This window comes from Patagioenas fasciata, chromosome 1 (genome assembly GCF_037038585.1).
Source record: "Patagioenas fasciata isolate bPatFas1 chromosome 1, bPatFas1.hap1, whole genome shotgun sequence".
NCBI lineage: Eukaryota > Metazoa > Chordata > Aves > Columbiformes > Columbidae > Patagioenas > Patagioenas fasciata.
Genome location: NC_092520.1, coordinates 92718199 through 92742640, shown reverse-complemented (window position 1 = coordinate 92742640; position 24442 = coordinate 92718199). Strand labels below are relative to the sequence as shown.

The 24442-nt window shown below is 45.2% G+C and overlaps 3 protein-coding genes and 1 long non-coding RNA gene across 7 annotated transcripts; 2 read left to right on the top strand and 2 right to left on the bottom strand.

Annotated features, from left to right (window-relative positions):
- Positions 1-78: 78 nt before the first annotated feature.
- SMIM11 (small integral membrane protein 11) lies at positions 79-19721 on the bottom strand. 2 transcript variants are annotated; one of them, XM_071810803.1, is made up of 5 exons: positions 19587-19721; positions 17952-18013; positions 13900-14015; positions 12064-12243; positions 79-8406 (listed from the first exon to the last, which is right to left on the bottom strand). In XM_071810803.1, exons 3-4 carry the CDS (start codon positions 13918-13920, stop codon positions 12076-12078), a joined length of 189 nt encoding a protein of 62 aa, XP_071666904.1. In that variant the 5' UTR covers positions 13921-14015; positions 17952-18013; positions 19587-19721; the 3' UTR covers positions 79-8406; positions 12064-12075. The 2 variants fall into 2 exon arrangements, with proteins under 2 accessions (XP_071666904.1, XP_065685746.1); XM_065829674.2 differs by lacking the exon at positions 79-8406 and adding an exon at positions 10099-10291 and having other exon boundaries at positions 19587-19717.
- Positions 2792-3651, top strand: C1H21orf140 (chromosome 1 C21orf140 homolog). The gene has a single exon (XM_065846815.2). It carries the CDS (start codon positions 2795-2797, stop codon positions 3554-3556), a length of 762 nt encoding a protein of 253 aa, XP_065702887.1. The 5' UTR covers positions 2792-2794; the 3' UTR covers positions 3557-3651.
- LOC139828412 (uncharacterized) lies at positions 19673-23562 on the top strand. 3 transcript variants are annotated; one of them, XR_011739958.1, is made up of 4 exons: positions 19673-19879; positions 20811-20968; positions 22165-22289; positions 23125-23562. It is a non-coding gene; the product is annotated as an uncharacterized lncRNA (long non-coding RNA). The 3 variants fall into 3 exon arrangements; XR_011739959.1 differs by having other exon boundaries at positions 20807-20968; XR_011739957.1 differs by lacking the exon at positions 19673-19879 and having other exon boundaries at positions 20008-20968.
- KCNE2 (potassium voltage-gated channel subfamily E regulatory subunit 2) lies at positions 22091-22857 on the bottom strand. Its single transcript, XM_065847897.2, has one exon. The coding sequence runs from the start codon at positions 22720-22722 to the stop codon at positions 22345-22347; it is 378 nt and encodes a 125-aa protein (XP_065703969.1). The 5' UTR covers positions 22723-22857; the 3' UTR covers positions 22091-22344.
- Positions 23563-24442: the final 880 nt, after the last annotated feature.

The window sequence follows — 24442 nt, the reverse complement described above, 5'->3', positions numbered from 1 at the left end:
AATAATACCTTCAATTTAGGTAACAGGGAATATGATCTGCAATTCCAGTGGGTTTCTTGGACGGTAGGCTGATCAAAGGCACCAAGAAGAGTTAGGGAATAAAATTACAGGTAGTTCTTTTGACACTTTATATCCAGCTGCTGAACAGTGAAGTCTCTAAATCAGCATTTTGGGGAACCTCAGGCCCTAATTGGGCCTCTAAACATGTGCATTTTTCAAAACTAATAAGCATCAAATAACTCCAGTAGGACTACTCATGTTCCTGGTATACATTTATTAAGGACAAGGGCTGACATTAGAAGAGAAAGGTATACCACAGTGCGAAATAGTAATAGACATGAGTCAGTAATATCTTATGTTGCATTCTCATATGAATATGTACTGCATATTCAAGTATTTTTCTTCATATGTGTACGGACTGAATCTGCCATCATTTTGCATCTGGTTAACAGTTAAACCATAAAGGCTTCTTTCTGGGAGTATACCCTTTTTCTTATATCAAATTTCCAGACTTCTGTTCTCCATGTGATGCTGCTAACTTGATGTGCCCCGTCAATCATCTGCCCCAGCAAGGAGAGCATCCAGACAGTTGAGCTTTGACTTCAGTTTCCCACTACGTTAGGGGGAAGAAAAACTATTCCAGAGGGAATGACACAGACCATGGAATATCTCCGTTTCAAAGATGGGCAAGGAAACGCATGCTCTCACAACAGACTGACATGTTTGTGCTGTTCAGCCCTATCTGGCAGGCTGACAATGCTGCCAGCATTTACTCCCAGCCTTGCAGGTTGTTGTGGTTTAACCCAAGCTAGCAATACAACCACAACAGCCGCTCACTCACCCCCCTTTTTACCCCCCAAATAGGAGAGAGAATTGAAAGGGAAGGGAGAAAGTTGGATTGAGATAAACACAGTTCAATAAAATAACAAAATACTAATACACTACTAGTAAATATATATATAAAATAGAAATAGAATATAAAATAAAAGATAGTGCAATTTCTCATAAACTCTGTCCATATCGAGCAGCCAGTCCCGGGCAGCAGCACCTGGTCCTGAACAACTGATCCCAAAGAGATAAAAGAGTAAAAAAGCAGAAAGGCCCAGTGGCCTCTGCAAAACAGCAAAACGCCTAACTAAATGTCCCAAAACTAACTGCCCCGGCTCTGACAAAAAGAGCAACGAAGAACATGAGAGACAGAGCACAAGAGCACTCAAGAAAGAGACCGGAAGATCCCAACTCGTCTTAAATATGAAGCATGACACTAATGGGATGGAATAGTCTTATTGATCAGTCAGCCTAGCTCTGCCCCATCTCTGCCCCCCTTCCTTGATGCCTCACACATGCGAGCAGAGCTCGGAACATCCTTGGCTCTCAGACCAGAGCCACTAAAAACATTAACTCTGTCCCGGGGTGTTATCTCTTGTTCTCAAACTAAGTCCAAATAATGACCATGCTAGCTATGAAAAAGGAAGGTTTCTAACTGCATGAAGAAAATTAACTCATTTTCAGTCAAACCAGCACACAGGTACAGCTCAGCGATTTAACAGTCTTGCACTGACCAGCTTGTTCTTGCAGTAAAATTCTACATGTGCATCTGCGGGAGAAAGAGGAGCAGGTAAAAAAGCAGATGGGTCAAAGTAGTCTTAAATTTCTATTGTTCCATAACCTTCCCCAGCCAAACACTTGCCCTTGGAGGGCATGTGCACACTCACACACTTGCACACATACATGCGCACATCTTCCTCTGATCGTTCCCATCTCCCCAGGGTGGCTGCAGCCCTCACTTTGCCATGTGCTCCTGTGACCCCGTTTGACTCATCATGGCAGCAGGGTGGTACCTGTCCACCCTTCTGCTCTGACCTTCATTTCAGTCTGTGTGTTCACATAACACCATATGAGCAATGTTCTTCTTCCTCCCATAATCCCTTCCGTTTTTCTGAAGGTGTCGCTCTTCCTTGGAGGGCGTGATGATGTTGCTGTCAGGCCACAGGTCCTTCATGGGTTCATCGGTAGGTCCAGCACAAAATGGAGAAGTGGGTGCACAAAATGGGAACCTAAGAGGACTCTAGAAACCAAATTACTTCTAAAAATACCTGTCTGAGGCATCACTTATTCCTTCCCCATCAAAGGCCCAGAGCTGGGCAGGCTGAGTGTGGTGGACCTTGCACAGGCTGCTTGTGCTGTTGGGTACTGGTCACCAGGAATCCCCTTGCAATGCTGCTAGGATTGGGCCTGCCCATCAGAGAGGTTCATCTGGGGGTCCAGAGGTCCTCCTTCCCCCTATAAGAAGACACCTGGGGTTCAGCCCTCCTGGGGTTCAACCCTCCTCCACCCAGGGGTATTTCAAGGCCACATCTTCCGTGAGGCCAGATGCTTGCCGGGGAGGGAGGGAAATGTTTTCTACCACTGGTCTCAAAGCTCAGGTGTTGGCTCAGTCTCCATGCTGGCTCTGGGCAGCTCCTGCCTCCACATCCCCATCCCTCTGGACCCTTTTTGGGCGTGCCTGGCTGGCCCACACACATACACAGAGCCCAAACATCCACTCAGTGCTGTGAGAGAAAGAACCACGATGCTCAAGATGAGCAACATCCTGATGCCAGAAGGTACTCACTGCACAGTTGCAGCCTACACAGGCTGATGAGACCTTTGTTTTCCAAGATGCCTTTTGATGAGGCACCTGAAAGCCCCTAATGGTGCTGCCTCTGATTGGGTGTGATGCCGCGGGCAACGCCAGGGCAACGGGTGCATTGTGAGCTCTTCAAGTGTCCCTCATCAGTCTCCAGACGCCAGCATGAAGCGCTTTGCAAATCCGCTCCTCAGGCACATAATTCACAGGGGCAGCTTCGATGCTGCTTCCAAGAAGCAGTGCCTGCAGTATTTAAGATCTCTGAGGGCGCTGCAGCTTAATGGTTTCAACACCATTTTTTTAGGTGAAACAGATATTCCAGAAAGTCTTGTAACAGGAGAAAACACAGGCGAGGTGGCTGGCCTGCGCTGGCCAGTATGGACCGTTGTTCATGCTGGCAGCAGCCAAGGGTGGGAGCCCTGGAGGTACAGACTGCTGTTAAAAGGTGATCTGCCCATACATCCACAGAACGGTGTTTTTCAGGAGTTGTGTGATTCTCTGACCACCTCCTATGGGAAGTGTGTAATTGTGATGAGGGACAACAAGCAGCTGATGCACATGGGAGCAAAACACGGCAAGGAGTTGGAGATGGAAACTCAGCCACCGGTCCCATCAGCGATCTGCATGTCCGGCATTGAGTGTTGCCCTGAAGTTGCTAGAGCCAATGGCCATGAGCTTCTTGTTGTGCCTTCGTCTTACAACTATCTCTACCCTATGGATGTCGCCTGGTCTTCTTTGAAATGGTTTATTATAAACAACAGGAACGACTTTGGCCTGAGGTCTATTGAGCAGACCCACTCCTACAGGTGTATCCTCTTCAGTGACTTAATTGTTAAAGGAATAGAGAAGATGACTCCAGCCAAATGGAGGATGGTGATTAACAGAGTGAAGCGATGGGAGAACTACTACCTTGACACTCTTTCTTAAGTACTTCTTCCTGCAGTCAGGCTTCAAATGGTGTTGAATGAATTATCCTGTTCCGCCTCTGCTGAGCCCTTCCCTTTGAACGGTGTAAAGCTAAAAAAATGCATGTCAATAGCACCAATAAAAGAGCTAATTCTAAATCCAAATGTATCATTTTCGGTGTATTCCAGGATTAGTTTGATATGCCCTACGCTTGCACCAGGAAGGGGCAGTTAATTTGATTAATCACAAAAATGGGTCAAGGCGTACCTCACATCCAGTTTAGCTGGCCTTCTGTACAAATTCCTCTGTTACAACAGTCATGAGACCATGCCTCAGATGTAAATGCCCTCCATTTCGAGAAAGATTGGGCTGCAAAATCTGTAGGTCAGGTCTGTCTTTGCCCCCCATGGGACATTTGCTCCAGAGCAGTGAATATGCAGGATTGTGACTGATGCCAGAGTCCACTACTTAAGAAGTCTGAAAAACTTAATGTGACTTTCACATGATATACAGGTTAACATCCGATATCAGTTCAGCAGCTCATTACATTGAGTACCTTGCTTCTAACAGAGGTCTGCAACAACCATTTCTGTGACAAGTAAAAAAAATCTTTCTAAAAGTGAAGTTTGTTTCTGAAGCCTAACAATTAGCAGTTGGTTCAGGCTTTAAAGCCTGAAGAGTTCAGTCTCTCAGGATAAAATATGGCACTTATCATTGGAGATTTTCTTTGTTGATGACATTGATTACTGAGATGTAATGATTTCTCACAGAACTGAGTTCAAAAGATTATTTATGAGCGATGCAAAATAGTATTTCTTAACAGCAGTTTTTCCAAGTTCATTGAACACTTTCTTGGTTTTTTTTGAAAGTGGCTCCCAATTTAAATTCTCTGCGTTGCTCATTACTGGTTATGTGTTTATTGTGTACTTCTAAGAGAACTAAGACCACAAAAACATAAAAGAAGTAAGTTTTGAGATGATTCACAGGTTCATTAAAACATTTCAATACTCTGAGGCAAATCTGTGCAGTTTTTCTTCTGTGTGTGGAAACCATCTAAATGAGCATTGTTAACTTGGTGTGGCAGACAGATATCTAAAAAAGGGAGTCTCATCTACCTTCAGAAGAATCCTTGCATGTAATTCTCTAGAGCTGTGAATATACAGAGAAAAAATAACCATCTTTTCTCAGCTTCATATTAATCAGCAAAAACATCTGCTCATTTTTTATAAATACGGATGCAGCAGAGAATGGAAAATTAGGTGCTTCGAGTGCAAGGAGGGAAGAGTGGGGGAAAAATGGGAGAGACTGGAGAAGGGCAAGAATTTTTTTATTGTCCTGGTGTCATGGCACTGAACATAATTCCACACTGTCTTGAAGCACCAACTATTCCACTAAATATCAATGAATATTAAGTGGCGTGAAATCATCCTGAGGAAAGAAACAGGTCCAGTGCCTCTTTACCAGAAGAATCAGCAGTAATTGTACATTAGCTCAGTTTTCTTAAGAAACAAATGATGCACAACCCATTTTCCCAAGAACTGTTTCCCTTCGCTCGATGACACTGCACTGTACTGCTGGGGAGAAATAACAGTGTGCTATAGGCAAACCAGCACAAACCAAATGGCTTCCTTGCTCTGTTCTGGATTCACATTGAGAAGGATAAGGCCAAACCCGAAGGGAACAGAGTCCCAGACTGCTGCCTCACCACAGCTCAGCCTCACCGGTCCCTGATGCTGTGAGTCTAGAGCCACACTGCAACACTTCATTTGTAGGGTGTGTCTTCTGCCATCCCTAATTCACAGTGGAGTCCGTGCGACCAGGTACAGAATCATCTGCTTTCCATCTCTGTTAACAATGAGGAAGAATCAGAAGGAAGTAATTTCTGTCACAGGAATTTATCAGTCTTTGCTGTTTGTATTCTTCGGTAAAACGAGGGTGAAACCTCTGTGAAGGGTTTCACGGAAACAAGCATGAGGAAAGAGGAAGTGTTTGGTGCCACATCTCCCAGAGTATGAGGGAAAACGATCCTTTCCCTCAGCAAAGGGCTGGCAAAGTCTCACTAAATACCTTCGCTCTTCCCAGCCTCCTCCTGGGAGGTTGAGAGCTGGCAAAACTTTTCTACCCAGTCCTATTTATTGTGTATGGAAATCTGTGGGCAGGGAAAAGAACTGAGTCTGGAATCAAACGAACTTTGGTATTTTATATAAAATCCTCTGAGATGAGTCCTCTTCTTTCTTCCTCCCTCCCCCTTTGCTGCTGCATAAGGGTAATCACAACCCATGTTTTCTACAAAATGTTGTAGCCCTTTGTACCAAAGAAAAATATTGTGGCTCATGCAGTTCTGACTCAACTGGTAATTTAGGATGACAAGCAATTCCTTTAACGTATGACTAAACAAGCTAATAGGAAGATGTTACCAAATAGTATACACTTTATTCAAGAGCACTTGAAATAGCCTGCGTGAGTCTAATATATTCTTGGTAGGATTTTAAACACCTATTATTTTATTAGGTTTGCCAGCAATAGCTCTTGTAGTAGGGCTCAGTACACTTGACCACTGCAGCATGTCAAAGCAAATCTCTTTGTTCCCACTCACGACTCTCTCTGTGTAACTGAAATGCATCAGTACAATAAAATGATCAAAGTATCTTTGCATAAAGAGCAGAGGCAGATGCAAATGCAAATGTTGATGAAGAAGCTATAACAGATGTGCCTCTACTCTAAGCTAGCTGGAATACAAATCACCTGAATTCTCATTGACTAATTACTTCTAAATGCTTCTCCAAGCCTCGTCTTCATGGAAAAAAACATTTCTTATCCGCCAGCTCACACAGCAGGCCTGTAATGATTGGCTCAACACATTTTTTTCCCTTTTTTCAAGTCCTCTGTCCTAATAGCATGCTGCATCCTAGTGTACAGATGGGACAAATATGCTCAGAGTAAGAGCCTACAGAGGCCCAAGCCAGGGATGTAATGGTAGGACACAAGGTGTGACCTTCTGTGAGAGTGGGGCACATTTTCTGCCATGCCTGAGAACAAGGAGAAGGCTGGCCAGATAGTAGAAAGGCAACCAATGTCACTCAAAGCCCAGCCTCTGCCTCTGTGAACTTGTTCCTTGACATTTCCTTTGGCAGCAACCATGTGAAGGAGGTATGGAGAGAATGGCCTAGAGGAAAGAAGGAAGGATACGGGGACAACAGTCCATGCAAAAAATGCAAAAGAAGAAAACCATCTTGAAAAATAAGAGCTGGTGAAGGCTGAAACTAGAGAGGTTTGTTTCAGCTTAGTCTAGGGGTTTCTCCCGTGACAGATCTGGAAAGGGGGGCTATAAGAAATTTGCTGCAGTGCTCCTCTTTGGCCGGAGCTGAGGCCAGGGAGTTGACGCTGAGAGTCACAGGTTAGAGCTGAGATCAAGGAGAACCATGAAAGACTCTACCCCAGACAGAACATCCGCCGTGCCTTTACTGAGAAGGGCAAGAAAAAACAGCTGGAATTGCTGATCCCCAAGAGGAAAACTGAGTGAGGAAATGTTGGAAATAGTTGTTTGCATGCGAGGCTCTTGGAAGAGCGGAAAAATATTTAGCTCCCTGACTGGCAGCACAATCGCTGGAGAGCAATCTCTCCTGCCCTGGGGCACTGCTCAGGGAGCTCTGCCTTCCTCCAGTACCAGTGCTGTTGTGTTTCTGGTAAAATTCTTGTGGCCTTCAGCCTAAAAGCGTTCAGCGTACTGAAATCAAGCTGAGTTCATTTCAGCCAGAGTCTAAAACAGATAATGACAAAACAGTCCCGCTGAATGTGTCTTCACTGATTCTTCACTTGAAAGACCACAGATAGCCCACAGCCACTGAGCTCCTTCAGGCTGGAAAAGCCCTAATCCCACAGCTGCTCAGGTCATCACAGAACCTGTGAGAGATTTTTTTTTCCCTTAAAATCTCAGCAGCTCCTTTCTTTATTACTAAACAAGGATTTTGGTTTTTGTTAAATAATATGCAGCCTTCATGTCAGTAAAAGTAAGCCCAGAGATGCAAACACTGGTAGTAAACACTGGTAGTTTGAAAGCCAGTAATCCTTTTATTTTCTCAGTCTTCAACACCCAGCACTGGGGACAATGACAGCATCTGATAGTGAAAGACCTGTGCAAGTGAGGTACTGCATGAGGTTAAGCTGCCCATCTATACAACATGAATGCATAAAACAGTTGTTTTATGGAACAGGGGAGAATGAGAGAATTTGTAGTTCTGCAGGCAGCAGAAGAGTGTGACCCGGCTCATTTTCTGGGATGGGAACATCTACAAGAGGAGATGTGTAGAATCCCTGCTGTCAAACAAGCTGCGCATTGACACACACCGAGCAGTTCAAGGCTCTCTGTCCTTACTGCCTCCTCTCACTTGCATAAACTCAATCAAACTGAACTCTCTGTTCCTCTTTTAAACTTGCCAAAACTAATTGGATAACCTGTCTTTTGGTAAGAAACTAGATTTCAAAGTCTGCATCTGGTTTCTGAACAAGGAACTGAAACAAATCTGAGCTGCTGTCTCCCCCCAGTGTCAGTATATTTTCTTGTTCAAGGCTATAACTGCAGCACACTGTATGCTGAAGAGTGATCAAAACTCTACCCTGGTATGTCAGAGAACAGATATCGGCTTCTCATTTTGGAAATTCTGGGACATCAGCCTGCTGTGACACCCATCACAAGCTCTAGGGGTTGCTTGTGCTGTAGCACTATACTGAAGTTAAGGAAAACAGCAGCAAGGTTGGACTAGATTCTAAGTCTTACACATATCAAGAGGTTTTCCAATCTGGCTGCAGAGGCAAAAAGGTGGTGGTGTGCAGGACTTCTGATGGGACTCCTCACAGCTGCTTTCTCCCCCCTGCAAGCCAGGAGATAAAGAGGGTTAATTTCCTTCATGCACATGCTTGGCAAGGTAGGGCCCCTAGATCTGAATGCCAGTCTTGATTGCTTTGGGTGCTAACTGGTGCCCAGTTTCTTTGATGCTAAATGACTTGCTTTAAAGGGAGATGGTGTACTTTCCATTCTGCTCACAGAGCAGTTCTACTGAAGGGGAGAAAACCTCTGCTTTGAGTTTAGAATAAAACCTAATAAAACAAAACAAACCCTCATTATTACTATTGGTGTAGAAAAAATCCACTCTTGGTTGAGAGTCTAGAAAAATTTACTCTTGGTCGAGGATCTGAAAAAAATCTAGATTGGGGCAATATTCAAAGGCAACAGGTGACTGCACAGAGCCAAGACATTGCTTACTTTTAAAGCCGATGGACACTATCCAAGCCTGACAATTTCCTGGTAAGTTTGGGTGTGTGGCTTAGCTAAGTATCTTGGAGTGTTTCCCTCAATAGCTGTTTAATGGAGGTGGTTAGCAAAGTCTGTTCACACTGAAGACCGCAGAGCCATTTAATTAAATTACCATTCAATTCCATGGTTGTGTAGACAGAAGACTGCTGAGATGGCAGAGGGAAGCTGCTATTTTACAATGGCACTACAAATTCCCTTGCCTGGCAGTCCTGAGACTGCCGCAGCAAGGATATTGCTCTGTCCTGGGAATGGGTTTCTGCAAGACTTACATTCTCCAGCCACCAAGATGACCACATGAACAGCAAGATTTTAAAAATGCCTGCAGTTCCTGGTGAGTAACTCCACCATAGCAAGAGCTCTCTCAGCATCAGCTGCACATGGTCAGGTAGCGCAGGTGAGAGGGACACTGAAGCATCAGGCGCTGATGTGACCACCACCAGCACCTCAGCCCCCAGCTGCAGGGAGAGGGTGGGAGCGAGCCGTCCCACAGACCTCCCGCATCCAGATGGGCTCCCAAGGCTTCTCTAGGGGCTGTCCACCTCTCCTCTTCCCTCCCCCCCTCTCTACACTGACAGATTTCAGCTTCATCTTAACTTCCAGAAGGTACAAGGATCTAGGAAGTATTTCACAATGGAAATGCGAAGGCAAATGTGTCTGTTGGCACTGCTACGCACACCTAAGCCTTTATTTCTATGCAAAAAACCTGCTCTGTTGATTAACCTACCGTGCTCAAGTTAGCTTACCCTCCAGGATCCAGGTGTTATGCATATACAGAAATAGCTACAGATGGTAATGAAAAACCTCTCTGCTTCATAGGCCAAGTAGTTAATAGAGAGGCATACAAAGTTCACTGATACTGTGCATAGCAAAATAACACAATAAACCTTCTAGGATGAGACTTCCTCAAAGGTTTTCATACTGACATTGTGATTTGCATTGCTGTAAGGAAGTCCTAGGTGTGGAAAGTGGCTTGAGAAAGATGTGCCCAGAAAAGTTGCTCTCCTGGGTCTGTTCATCTGGATTCAATAAAGGGCCCACAAGTCTCACTTGCAAGAAGCCATTGCGATGAAGAAGCTCCAGAGCCCTCCTTATTTCCTTCTGTCTGTCCATGAATCTCGTATACACCCATGATTGACTCAGACTCTTTTCCTCTTTAAAATCAGCCACTTCCTTGCAACTAATCTCTAAAAACTGCCTCCCCTGCAGCTCTAACTGTAGCATCTGAATAAGCAGCAACCAAGGTCATTACTTATTTTTTTTTACAAAGGACTTTTTATTGCATAAATAGATGCTTAGATATTTTGCTGTATGTATAAAAAGTTGAGATACAGTTCAAGCAAATGTTACTCTTGGTTTTACTCCTTTGACACATCCTTCATCTACAGGAAGGCTTCACTCTCCCAGGAAAGGAATCCAATGCAAGTTGCGAAGTGTCAGAAAATCTGCAGGGTGGGGAAACAGCAGTGAGAACAACAGGCAGGACATGCTGGCAGCACATGGCCTAAATCTGCCTGCCCAAGTGGCATGCTGCAATTGGAGCTAATCACAGTGCTGCGGTGCTGACACTGGAGAACATTTTTAGGGTAGGAGAATCCCCCCCTTCTCACAATCCCATTATAGAAAGATATGGCCGGCGGTCCTAGAGATGGCAGAATTTAGGAAGGATTAGGCCACTGGTGGGCAACACTTGGGTGACTGGGCAGCTGGGGTATTTTCTGCCAAATCAGAGATGCTTTAAGGCAGTTGTTCAACCAGGTCAACATCCCATGCCAGACCCAGCGGTCCTGTGGGATGAGCTCATTATGCTGGCACAGCAATCGCTTGGGGCATGGATCCTGGCAGGGGGAACTCCCTGAGGCCCAGCGCCGCACACACTGCACGGTACAGTCGGCCCACTGCCCCAGCCAGCTCGCTCACTTGCAGGGCAGCCCACCTCTCATTTGTTTAGCAATAAAACTCCAAGCAACCTATCTGACTCATTCTGCAAAAACAGATAGAAGTGTTCTAATGGAATTTTCCAGTAGCTAGTGAAACTTATTTACAATAAAAATTTAAAATGGCACAAGTCTGTCCAGAGACAAGCCCTCAATCTGATGTAAGCAGGGGACTGAAAAACACCTTTGTTTTTGTTGCTTTTTTCCTAGGAGAATGAACCACTTCGTTCCCATGGTAATTTCCAGGGCTCCATTTCTAGTCACAATTTCCAGTCCTTGTTACATGAAATAAAACAGTGATAGGTTTAAAATCAAAACTAGTAAACACTTCCAAAAATTGAAACTCTCTTCATATGTGAGGTGATGACCTCAAAAAGGGAAAGTAAGTTTTTTAGCTTAATAAAAAGTAACATTACATCAAACTCCCACTGAGCTCACAAAGGGCAGGCAGGAATAGAATTCCCATTTTGTTGCAGAACAGAGAGATGTGAAATGAATTGATAGAAAAATCACATACCAAACAAGCCAGGGAATATAATCTTAGTGCTAGGCAGTACTCATTTTGCTAATGGACTTGATCTAATAAGGCAATGATTGCTTAAACTTTGAAAGCAGAGGGAAGGAATCTGGCACATGGAGAATGAAAACCCAAAACTTTAAGGAATTTTGTAATGTTCATTTTGCTCTTTTATGCAGAAAGATGTCCATATTTCTCAGTGAATTATATATGGTAGATGTTACATAGCATAACCTGTAGCATTTCTGTTTCCTTAGGAAGTTCCATGGCATGAGATTTAGTGCTTTCAGCTAAACTACCTACAACTTGTCAGGTATTTACTTCATATGGAATGGCCAATTCTTTTCTATCTTAATCATGTGATTTAAGGCCAAGAGGTCTCACTGCATCATCCTGACTGGCATCCCTCTCATACATCTTTTACCCAATTTAACCATCTCCTTACACATCAGGACTTCCTGTGCGATTGATTTAGCATAAAAATCCGGGGAAATTGAGAGCGGAGAAGGAATACTGTGCTAAAAACTCCTAAAGCACAAACCCTGGCTGCCAAGTTTTCTGGTGGTAACTGCAATTCCTACAGAGAATGGGCATGATGCAGGTGTGCAAATATGCTGAAACATCACAGGAGACAAGTACTACAAGAACTCAGATAATGGTGACAGTTCTAACTGCACAATCCAAATGCATTCAAGCCAAAACATAATGGGATTAATATGTCGATGCTGCAATCGAACACCAGAATGCCAAATAAATTCTATACCTGAGAGACTCTTCAATCATCCTTCTTCTCTGCTTCTTTTTTCAATCTCATTTCATGTTCCTTCTTCAGTTTTTCTTCAATTCTTTTTCTCTGGTACATTTTTGCTGCAGCAAATGCTAGGCAAAGAATCAATGTTTTAGCTGCCAAAATGTACATCAGCAATGGGAAATTCTCCAAAGCCTGCAATGCAAAATAATCTATTTAGGCAGTTACTGGAACACTTGGACAATTAAAAATTAATCTACAGGGATGCTTATACAGCTTCCTACAGCAACAGCATTATTCAAAACAAGGGTAATGCTCCTCTGTTCATGATTTTTTTTTTTTCTGTAGGAAACTTTCAACCAGGCAGATCAACATCTAGGGCAAAGGCAAAACCAAGTTCACTCCAGTTAGTCTATGAAGCCCCTTTGAACAGGTCTTTGCTACTTCTGCTTTACAACAAACTGAAGACTGGCATGATCTGGAGCCAAAAAAGTGGAAGAACTTAATATTTTTGTATAACTGTAAAAGTGGAAACGCTTCTGAACAATTCTCATACAAGCAATGGATCTGTGCATATCAGTTATCAGATATGATCCCCAAAGACACTTTTGTGCTCCTACAAATTTTAATATGTGGTAGCTTTGCAATTAACTTGCCCAGATCTAGAAGATCTAGATAAATGCCTTGAAACCAGAAGAAAAGTAAAAAACCCACAGCCTCCAATGATTCAGTGTCAGGAGTTTTTAATGCCTGGAATGACCAAAATTGGACAACATTTTTGAATGTTATAAAATCATGCTATCATAAGTGCACATGGAGTGGAAAAGAAAATGCAAATGGGTAACACTATGAACTCAGAATACAAACATAACAAAAATGGCACAGGCACTCAACAAAAGACATAAATTTCAGAAAGATATTGAAAGTACATGAACCTCCCAGCCCACTGTTTCAAAGAGCTGCACAGCCAGCAGGATTGGTCTGTTTTTTCAGTGGTGCACAGTAGGTTCGCAGTGCCAGCTCCCCCTTACTAAACCTCCTAAAACCCCCATGTACCCTTAGCAGCATCTCATAAAGCTGTTTGGCCATTGCCAAACTATAGAATTTCGAAAAAGCCTTGTATCCATACACCATTAGCATGTCCCCTTAAAGTGTACAAATCAGAGGCTCAAGTGGGGCCTTTTATAACACTGATGTCAACAAACTGCACATTACCTTTGATGTCAGGCCACTCCCCTCTAATTTTGCAAAAAAGAAAAAAAATCACCCTCTGTCAATCTCTCCACATATTAAAAGTAGCAATCTCTTTAAACTACAGCTCTGCAATACCAGAAGGGTAAAGCCACGGCTTGGGCTTAGCATTGCTTCCTTGATAAATGGTTTGATTTAACATGTTAAAATTGCTAATGCATTAGGTACTTGCTCAAACATTTCTGTGCCGTACACACATACCCTGCAGAGTGTTTATGGCCTCAATAGCATAAAAGACATAGCAGAGAAAACACCCTCTACTACCAAAAGGAGCTGAGGAACAAGCAGCGGGGAAAAAAGCCTGGAAAAACAAAAGCCAGGAGGAGCAGAGCAGAGCTTGCCTACCAGTGCTGTGTTCAGGACTAAAGTACAAGGCCCTGAGAGCAAGCCCTGGGGCCAGCCCACAAGGTGCAGGCACGTATGGCAGGAAAGGACAATAACGAGTTCTCTGTCCCTGAGGTGCAGAGAGTATGGTGGTTAAGCAACCTTCGCCTGGGCAAAGAAACCATCTTTCAACCCAGGACCCACTCAACCACATCTTACATGCATCTGTTTGAAAGAGCAGAAATTCACTGCTTTATGGATGTGAAACATTCTCACCTTCCAGTTAAATGCCACCATCTTGGCTGCGTAATAATGTTGTCCGGCCTGCAGCAGGCTGTGCCCAGCACTGACGAGCGTCACACTTCTAAAGGTGCAGACCAGGGCAGAAGCATCTTCAAGAAATGGAAATTCAAAAAGAATTAGCCAATCTCTTTCTACTCAGCATGTCCAACCTGCACCTCTCTAGCAAGCTCATCTGCTGCACAGCACCCAGCAGCATATCAGTGCCACACGGTTCAGAAATGACCTATGGGGGCCTTTTTTGGAGCTGAGTGACAGGAGCAGCGCCAGTGCCGCTAAAGGACAGGGGTTTGACGGGCCCCAGGCAGGTGCCACGCGTGCGCAGAGCGGAGGCTGTGCTTCCATCACACACTGCGCATCCCAGCAGCTGCCCAACCAAAACCACAACCCTGGCTGCTTTTGAAAGCTTGACACGTGTACACATCACACCGCCTGGCTGATGTCTGAGATGCAGAGGACAGAAGTGCACCCAGAAAAGCTGTCCTGTGGTTTTTAAGCCCACCTGCCCTATTTGGAGCCTGAATGAATCCTAGTATCTAACATAATTTACCAGTTCTCTCTGATTTACTAATAAATTAAATTATCTGTGTAGCCCATAATAACACAGAAGCGTAACAACCACTCGCTGGATCCCTTGAGTGGTCAATTTATGTTTCAGAGCTGAACTTCGGGCCCGAAAAATGCCTGAGGGATATGCTGGAGGCTGCAACACTGCCCTCCAGTCTCTGCTTGCTGCTCCACCAGCGCTGACACGGTTTCAGCTGCTGGATTCCAAATTAAGCACACTTCCCTGCCTGACCTCCTCGAGGTGTTTCCTGGATGTGTAACAACAGAGTCACGGTTGAAAGGCAGGAGAAAGCCTTACAGCTTAGTCCAAATCTTCACCAACAGCTGGGCTGAATAAATCACCACCACATCACAACAGCTGCTGCTGACATTTCTTCAGAAACAAGAAGTCAAGTAAATGTTCTTGCAGCTCCTGCACTGCTCAGCCAGCTTCTTCATAGATGCCCTTATTTCTCCAGCCAGGTCATCCTCTTCTCTTCCCCCAGTTAAAAAATCTTTACCCTGCAGAGGCCACCCACAGAAAGACACCACCAGAGATCTCTGTTACCAAGATCGAACTATACTGAAGCAGTGGCACAGCCAACTTGTTTGTCATTCAGTATTTATTTACCGTGTCGATCCTGAGTTGTGCAGCCCCTTCTCCTTTTGATAAAATGTCAGGGCAGCTGTGAACTAATGAGTCAGTAGTGTTACACATTAAAAAAAAAAGGCATTTTAACTTCTGATGTTTCCTCCAGAATTTCAGTGACCATTAAGATTTGATGTCCGCTGCCAGGACACAGCAAAAATCCCACATCGGAGTAGAATCTGGTTCTCCATGCACGGCTCACGTGGCTGCATGCTTCTCAATGAAATCTAAGTTACAGAAGCCTGGCCTGATCTGAAGGGACTGCACTGCCCAGCTGGGGTGCCCACATCTCAGAACACTGACTTGGGTGGAGGCTTTGTCAGACACAGTCTTCACTCTCCTCCTAAATTGCTGTAAATTCTGTGCTTCAGTCAGAATCAATTTTGCAACATGTTGTAAAAAGGCAAGAACTCAGCCATTCAAACACTCACTAGCATCTGGCATACAATGCTGAAAATGGGGTCTTAGTAATTTTTTATGTACAGAAGAAGTTTTAGACTCAGCAAATGTGGATTTCAGGCTGTTATGTGAGTCCGTCTGTCAGGTGTGATAGTAGGGTACTGTCCCATGAGCAAGAAGCAGCATATAATGTGCATCATAGTGTGCACTTCTGCAAACATTCTTGATTGCAAGTCAATTATCTAAGCATTTAGTGCAACACTTCTGTAATATTTCTGCTCTTCTGAGACACAAGCCTGAATCTGTCTGAATTGTGTATCCACCAGGAGTAGCTGCACTGAAGTCAAAAAGGACATGAAGTAAAGAAACTCCTCCTTTGTTCTGAAGAGTGCTGTTTTGATCCAAAATGTTTCCCGTGACAGCTGATACTTCTGATGGTCTGTCCTCACAGTGTCTTCTGTGGTTGGAACTGAGCAAGGAAAGCACTTTGCATTCCCACTTCTTGTCACCAGCTTTCGGTAGTCAAGCACTTCTTCCCAATTTCCCTCTTGACTCTTCCAGTCTCCATCTTGATCCAGACCTTATTAAATACAGCTGAAACCCCAGCACAGAAAAAACAGGTGAAGCGGGGGCATGGGGCAGGGAGAAGAAAGTGGGGAAAAGGAGAGAAAATGGCAGGATTCACTTTAAATTTGAAACACAGTATTTGTTAGCGCTGACATTGTCAACTCAAAAGCAAAAAGCTTAGACACTGTACTTTCAAGGTTGTGATATCTTAAAAGCAAGCAGGCAAATAAACAGCTGAAATTTCATGTTAGCCTTTTCAGAAGCAGATAAGGCACAGATAGGAGTTCAGAACACATCTACAGTCAGGCATTGTTCATTCCCTAGGAAAATGCAAGCTCCCTTAACAAACACAGCACTACTGGGAACAGAGACTGGGCCCCAAGGAAGGTCACTATTACCTTCACTGGCAAGCAAGAAGGTCTCATGTTGAGCCACGTGAGAAAGAAACAAGAGCACTAGTCTCTGCCTGAAGCCCTAGCAGAGATTCTGTGACAGATGCTCCATAAACTATCCATCATGTAATTGTAGACTCTTCTGCAGGGTAGGGATAAAATTATATCACTCTCACACATATCGGTGACTCTTCTCCACCGTGATTACACCTCGCAATCACTATCCTATTTACACTCAGACCTCCCCTACAGAGCAGATCAAACTACTGCAGATGGGAAAAGAAGGGAGGGTCTGCCTGTACCTCACACCTCAGCACTGTATGAGCAACCGTGCAAGTACTGTGAGGTTTTCTGGGTCCAGAGCAGGCAGAGAGAGTTACCAATGCAGCCTCAGAGGCTCATGTCCTCAGCAGGGCTATACAGCCATCAGGGAGGGCTGCAACAAGTCCCCGAGCTACACTTCAGCTGATTCCAGCCCCAGGATCTCTGCACAACATTGTGTTGTGCAACACAGACCACCCCAGACAGACAAAGGAGTTGGACACCAGTCAGATGGGAAGTCTGTGGTGGAGCACAGAATTAAATCTAGGTCTCTCACCCACTGAATTACAGCTCCAGTCCACCACAGCAACCACAACACAGCCCAGCCACTCACACCATTGTTTGCTCGTGCAGCAGCAGAGTATCGACTGGCCTGCACACAGCAGAAAACATTTACACAGGCATTTGGATACTTACAAACCGACTTGAGTTGTCTTGGCTGAAAGTCTCACTCACACTGCCAGTAACTCTATCTATGCAACAAAATGAGACTTGAGATACTCTTTTGTCTGCTGGGGATTTCTGAGCAACTCCATTTTATTTATTTTGTCAAAAGCTAGAAAAGTTACTGGCCACAAAGTCTTGGAAAGTAGCAAGTTACTAGAGTTATTTGGCTGCATTTAAAATGAAGTGATGGCTGAGTATGTCCTGAGCCAGAAAAGGGCTTTCATTACGTCTGTCTCTTATTTCTGATTTCTTCAATGCCTATATTTGGGGAAGCAAAATGCATGCTTTCCACCTGAACAGTCACTGGAAGACCCACCACTACATGTGACATGCTTTGTCGTGCATCAGCCTAAAGATCTGCAAGATAGGATCAGGCCTCCTCATAAAAAAGACTACTGGATCATGGGAAAACATGGTAATATGGCAAAGCCCAAAGGCTGCAGAGAAACACAGTGGAAGCAACTGTAAGCCAGAGCTGCTGCAGTAAGAATCCATCACAAACCACTGCCACAAGATTCATTAAGTCAGAAGCACTCAGACCTGTACACATTTACAGCCCATATATGTAGCAAGTCAAGACATCACTCCATAGAAAGGCCTGCATAATCACTCAGTTTATATTAGTGACATCAATAAGGTAATTCCTAAACTAACACCAGCTCAAAGAACATCAAAAACATTAAGCCACATAAGATCTTCCTTCATACCTGAAGATGCAAAAATGAAAATATTAGTGATTCCTCTGGCAGATCCTCACATGCTCCAGACTCTGGAAAATCAGAACAAAGCAGATTATATGAATCAATCACAGTGCCTGGATCAAAATCCGATGAAATCAAAACCAAAAATGTCAGTGGCACATCAGACTGTTCCACTGTGGGCCCACAGCATCATTTCAGCCATGTCCTAGCATTTCAGCCATGTCCCAGGGTCCTTGCAAGCTGCAGACCCCTGCTTGCTCCCACCACCTTGCCCTAGGAGGGTCTCCTGGGCCGGCAGCCTCCCCTGCCTCCATTCTGATCCTAGCTCTGCCTCTGTCACCCCTCCTGGTCCTTGCAGCACCGCTGCCAGGCACAGGCAGCAACCCTTGAGAAAACAATTTTTTTTAAAAACAATAATAACTTCAGATCCCTCTTTCTTACTTATTGCTTAATTTCTGTTTAAGAAAACAACAACACTTGAAGATTCATGGAACTCTTTCACGGAAAGGGTTGTCAGGCATCGGAACAGGCTGCCCAGGGAAGTGGTGGAGATGTTTAAAAGGCATTTAGACAAGTTTCTTAGGGACATAACTTAGTGCTAGAGTTAGGTTATGGTTGGACTCAATGATCCTGAGGGTCTCTTCCAACTGAAAGGATTCTGTGATTCTACGAGTACGGTGCAGTGCCAGGTAGCTGCATACTATGACCTGCAGCCACATGGTCTGGAGATACCCAACCCAGGCCTGTCTGTGCCAGCGTGCCTCCAGCAGCCGCTAAGCCTCAGGCTCCCTCCACCTAGAAGGAGAGGCAGCAGAGAGGCTGCAGGCTATTGCAAGGGAGCAAGTATAGGAAACTATTACTTTGCCAACGCAATAGACCCAGGCAGGATCTCTCAGCAAAGTGTATTTTATTAACAATTTTGCAAGACCGGGTGTTCTACCTAGTGGCAGGCACACCCAATAGGGCAAAAAGCCCCTGGTTATATCCCCTCCAAAATCCTGGCCACAAATTCTCCCCCTGTTCCCCACTGGTTGGTACTGCAGGGTTTACAGACGACCTGACACCTGCCTCAGTTTGCATATCTCATTCATCTAATTCTAACAATGCCCTTCCCCTTATCGATTTAAAGTATGGATTCCCGGCTCTCTGGCTACCCTTCCTCCTAGCCTAACTTTTTAAATACAGGAATCAGTTTGCGTTCTGGGATTAGTTCGAAGAGGCTTCGTTTTACATTAAGGGCTGTTTCTCAGCCCTTCCCCCCTGCTGGGTCAGGTGCCAGATCAGTTGTAAAAACATCCCTCCTCCAATGGCTCCTTACAGCGGGCAAGGTGGCAGGCAGGGGAGGGCAGGACGGCAGGCAGGACAGTAAAGAAGCAGGGCAGGAGAACGGGCAAAGGCAGGCACGCTGGTCAGGAGCGGGCAGGCAGGGGGGCTGGAGAAGGCCGGCAGCAGGCAGGCAGGAGGCAGGAGGGCAGGCCGGAGTCCCGGCAGCACCGCCGGCTGAGCAAACCGGGTCGTGAGGAGGCTGCCCCACTCCTGCCGGACCTGGACCCGCCGCCCCGCTTTCACTCCCCCTCCGTCCCCGCCGGTGGCCACGCCAAAGAGCGGTGTGGGGGAAGGCCCACGAAACGCGTCTCCTACCTCACGGGGCGGCCATGGGTCTGGGCCGGAGGCCGCGACAAACTACATCTCCCAGCAGCGGCAGCGGCGGGGCCGGGCAGGAGCGGCCGGGTCCTCCCGCCTCGCCAGCCAACTGCTGTGTCCCGCCTGCCGCCTGAGGCCGGAGCCGAAAGAAGCCCCCTGTTTCTTCCTCGTAAATAATAATAATGATGATTTTGAGGTGAAGCAATTCTCCCATGTCCCAGGGGTGAAGGTCTGAGGGCAGAGCAGCCCGGGTCCGTCTGCCAGGCACTGAGAGCAGGGCCGGATGAAAGGTGAGAGCTGCTGCCTGGTTGTGGTGGGGAGCAGGGCCTGAGCGGGTCGAGCAGCCCCTGGGGGTGCTGGTGCACCCGGACAAGTTCTCCAGGGGTGCTCTTCCGCCTGTGCCTTTGGCAAAAGGAGCTTTCTGTGATCATGGCCATAGCACCAGGCCCAGGTAGCCACAGGGTTCCTCTAGCTGCTTGGTGCAGCACAATATATGTGCCCCAAGGGTAAGGAAGGTCATAGAATCATAGGACAGTTTGGGTCGAAACGGACCTTTAAAGGTCATCTAGTCCAACCCGCTGCACTGAGCAGGGACATCTGCAAATAGATCAGGTTGCTCAGAGCCCCGTCCAGCCTGGCCTTGGATGTCTGCAGGGAAGGGACACCTACCACCTCTCTGGGCAAACTGTGCCAGTGTTTCACCACTCTCATTGGAAAAAATTTCTTCCTCATATTTTGCTTGAATCTCTCCTCCTTTAGTTTAAAACCATTGCCCCTTGTCCTGTCACAACAGGCCCTGCTAAATAGTCTGGGCCCAGGTCCCACAGCGTGGACGTGGAGCACAACCATGGCAAGAGCAGTGGGGCTGGCAGACATCCACAGGCCACCCAGGGACAGTAGGAGGAAAGGGGGCACACTGGGTGGAGAGAGGCTCACCAGAAGGCTGTGCTGGGACCTGACTAGCCTTCCTCAGCCCTCATGGCCTCAGGTTATTCAAAGTGTATGGTGATATAGCGGAAGATTTGGCGAGGAGATTAGTTAAATGTAAATATGCTCAAGTGACTTGCAGCCGTCTGTAGAAAAAGCACATGCATCACACTAATTGTTTTACTGACTTTGTGTGCTTGATGAGTATAACCTCTGTGTTAGATAACATAGGCCTGTGAGAAACTCTAGACACATTATCATTATGTCTGAGATTCCTGCTTTGCTGTGAGAAAGAGCGGGAGGCTGCGCCTGCCTGAAGCCTTGAAATACAGGGGAGCTCATCAGGCCCGGTGATCTTCCAGCAGGGCTGGACTTACCAGCGCCTGCGTCCCCGCTTGTGTCACCTCTGCCCGGGAGCTTAGGTGTGGCTTCAGAGATACCCCAGCAGAGAGGTAACTAAAATAAAACTTGCTCTTTGCAATGCATTCGTGGCCTCTGGCTCTTCTTGCAACGTGCCAGCGTATGTGTACACACAAAGGCTTATTGCTACACCAGCAGAGGCACATCTGGACCATGACAGCGGCTGCTGTGCCAAATCTCAGGACAAGTCTCCAAAACAAGCCAAAGCTTCCCAGCAAAAGAAGCCATTTTCATTTTCATTTCTTCTTAATATGAGCAAACCAAAATTGTCTGAAATGTAGTGCCAGACATGGCTGAAGTGTTTCAGCTAAAACTTGCTAAAAATAAACAACAAGCCCCCACCACAGACAGACAGCATGAGAACTTTTGGGTTAAGTGATTTAAGTCTGGCAACATGAATAGGAGCTAAACGCAGAGTCTTACAAAAGGAAGCACGTTTTAGTCCTAGAAGCATTGCCAGTTCTGCTTCTGATTCCATGAGAGCCGGTGTTGTGGTACTTTAGCAGCACAGGAGAAGATAAACTATCCTGAAAACCCATTTCCCAGCGAGTGCAAACCAGTACCAAACATGGGAAGCACTTAGGAAGCAGAGCAATGGGACAGCCTTAATAGCTGGCCATAGAAGTCCCTCCTCTGAAAGCCACAAGGCAGGATTTCAGTGATTTACACTGAGCCCTAGCTGATGGGATGTAACCAGTGCCTCCATCACCCAGCTTGCATCCCAGATAGACAAATTGCTCTGGAGAACTAAGTAGCAGCAGAAGAGACAGCTTGGCCAGCTATGGACTTGAAGACAGCCAGGACGAGCTCCTAGATGAGACTTGTAGTTTAGCAGCTGTTTTGCTATAAATCAGTCCTTGATAGACGACCGTAAGTCAGTCTTTACTGCCAATAAATAATTAAATCAAAATGGGAGACATATAATAAAAAAAAAATTTGGCTTGAATGTGTGTACCTATGATTCATACCATAACACATTGTTCAGACGATAGAGATTTTGATATTTTACTATACATCTTCAAGTTGTTTTTAAGATGGGCTTAAGTCATACACTTTGGATCTAAATAAGCACTTTAAACCACTAATTCACAGTTATTCTGAGGTGGAAACATCCAGATCTACTTCTGGATTTCAAAAATGCTAAAAAAATTGAGTTATTCATTCTCTCAGTTTTATTTTCCTGAAGAACTGAATACCAAAGCAAAGCACAATTATGCATTTTTCTCAGGTGTTCCTTGAGCAGCTGTGACGAAGTCCTCATGGGCAACAGTAATGGTGATGTCCTCAGCACTGTGTTGCACATTGGCCTCTCCATTAGCTTAATGAGGAGTTTCATAGCTACTTGTAATTCCGGTGAGTTCTCTACATGTGGCTTAATGATTTCTTCATTACTGGTGTTCCCAAAAAGTTAAGGTGATCCAGGGCTTGTTTTGTCCCTTGCACCAAAGTTTTCATGAATTACACACTTCAGGTCTTCTCGATTCAGCACCTGGCTTTTATACTTCTCGCCCCAGTCCTCCACGATGTACTGATGATAGGGATCATTGGAGTGTTCTCGCCTCTTGGATTTCACAGTACTCACCAAGATCGCCACAATAATGAAGGAGAACATCCCAATCATCACCATCAAATAAAGGATAACATAGTCAAAGTTTTCAGCATTAACTTTGGCTTGCAATTCATCTGCTGCTTCTGTCATGTTTTTCCTCCAGCCATTCATGTAATTGAGGAAGGTTTCCTTGAAAATATCTTCTACCGCCGAAGTGAAGTTTCGCATTTCAGCCATCCTTGCAAGTTGTGGTTACTAAAGACAAAATTATGCTTATTTTTATCAAATATCTCTACTAAAACATTTACATTGGTTTCTTTAGTCTGCATTATGACAATTGACTAACAACACCTGCCACTTGTCTGTGAAAATGGGATGCCAATTTTAGATCAGCTCATAATCCCCATCTCTGAGTGGTTCAGTATGTTCAGAGACCCAAGGAGGTCTTACTCATCTCCTTATCCGGGTCACTGTAGGTCTGTGGGAAGCCAGATAGACTTTGGTGAAGGCCAGTGAGCGTGGGGCCCCATGCGCTATGTTACAAGGGTCGAGACATCCTGCCTTCCCTACCGAGGCAGGAGCTCTCAAGAAGCTCAGAGAAAAGCCACTGTCCTTTTCTGCCTTTCCTAGGTAGAGGAGAGTGTGAGTGGATTGCAGCCTGCCAGCCTGCGAAAAGCGAAGGATCTGCTACAGCATGTCACTCTGATGCTCCTGTATGACACCTGCCCTTCAACACTTCAGGCCAACCAAGCCCTACAACGTGTTGTGAAGTTTCCACCAAAAATTCCTCAATCTCAGTGCAGTCTTCAAGCAAAGATGAGCTCACTGCAGGCTGTGGGAAATTGTAGTGTCTTTCTAACAGGACTTCAGCAAACTACACTCCTCTGCTTGTTGGACCAGCTTTGTAATATCAGTGTGCGCAGAACAGGCACGCACATACAGAAGGACGCAGGTACACGCGCATGTACATTTGTCTGCAATTATACACTTGCACACAATCACACACAGGGTATAAAGGTAAATCTAATGAAATCAAGCAATCTATGAGAATAAACAAACTGCCTTGATTTTTTTTGTGTGTGTAAAGTCTCTCTGCTTTTTCTTTGATTCAGAAAAAAAATGACTATGCTTTTTCATTAGGAAGTAAAGAATTGCCAAACAGAAACTTACCTCTCCTGTGCCCTTCTGCAACGAGATTCACGGTAACGTGCAGGATTTTAAAACTCCACTGGATAATATGATGATACTCTCAAAGAGCAGAGATATCTTAAACTTTAAGTAGCCTCCAGCCTACACAAGTCTATAAGCAGTTGTCTGTTAAATGAGTGCCTTGAGCTGCACGCCTTCTGTTTATCTTAAATTTAAAGCTAAATCTAATCTCACCTGGAAAGTCAAATATTGGCTGACAGCTTACATCAGTCATCCTGTCAGATGCTGAGTACTAGTCTTTATGCTTCTTACTGCGATTTCGCATGTTGTAAAAGGGCCCTGTAGTGCTTTTTAGGGGTGAACATTGATGCAGCTTGATCTTTGTTGACCCAGACAGAAGAGGAGTGAAGGTGAGTTCTACAAAATAATGATGATAATAATAATGACAATAGTTCCCTTGGCTGATAGGGATACAAGAGGCTGAGCACTGAGCAGGCAGTGCAAAGAGCCTGCCAGGCTGCTCAGCACCCAAAGGGAAGAATTTCCTGCTCCTTTGCTTCCCCTGGGAGGTTGGCAATTTAGGTCTTTTGTGTCTTTCTCTGTTCTTTCTCCTTCCTGCATTTCATATTTCCCCTGTCCTTTGCCATAAGCTCAGCCTTTCTCTCCCTTTCCCCTAGATTCCCCACATGATTTTCCTTTCCTTTTCTTCCACTATGAACATGCTTGTTAGTAACCAACCCTTCTGTTAAGTCCTTGCTGTGAGGACCAGGTCCTCAGACACAGCCAGGACTAGCTTCTCTGAGCTCTG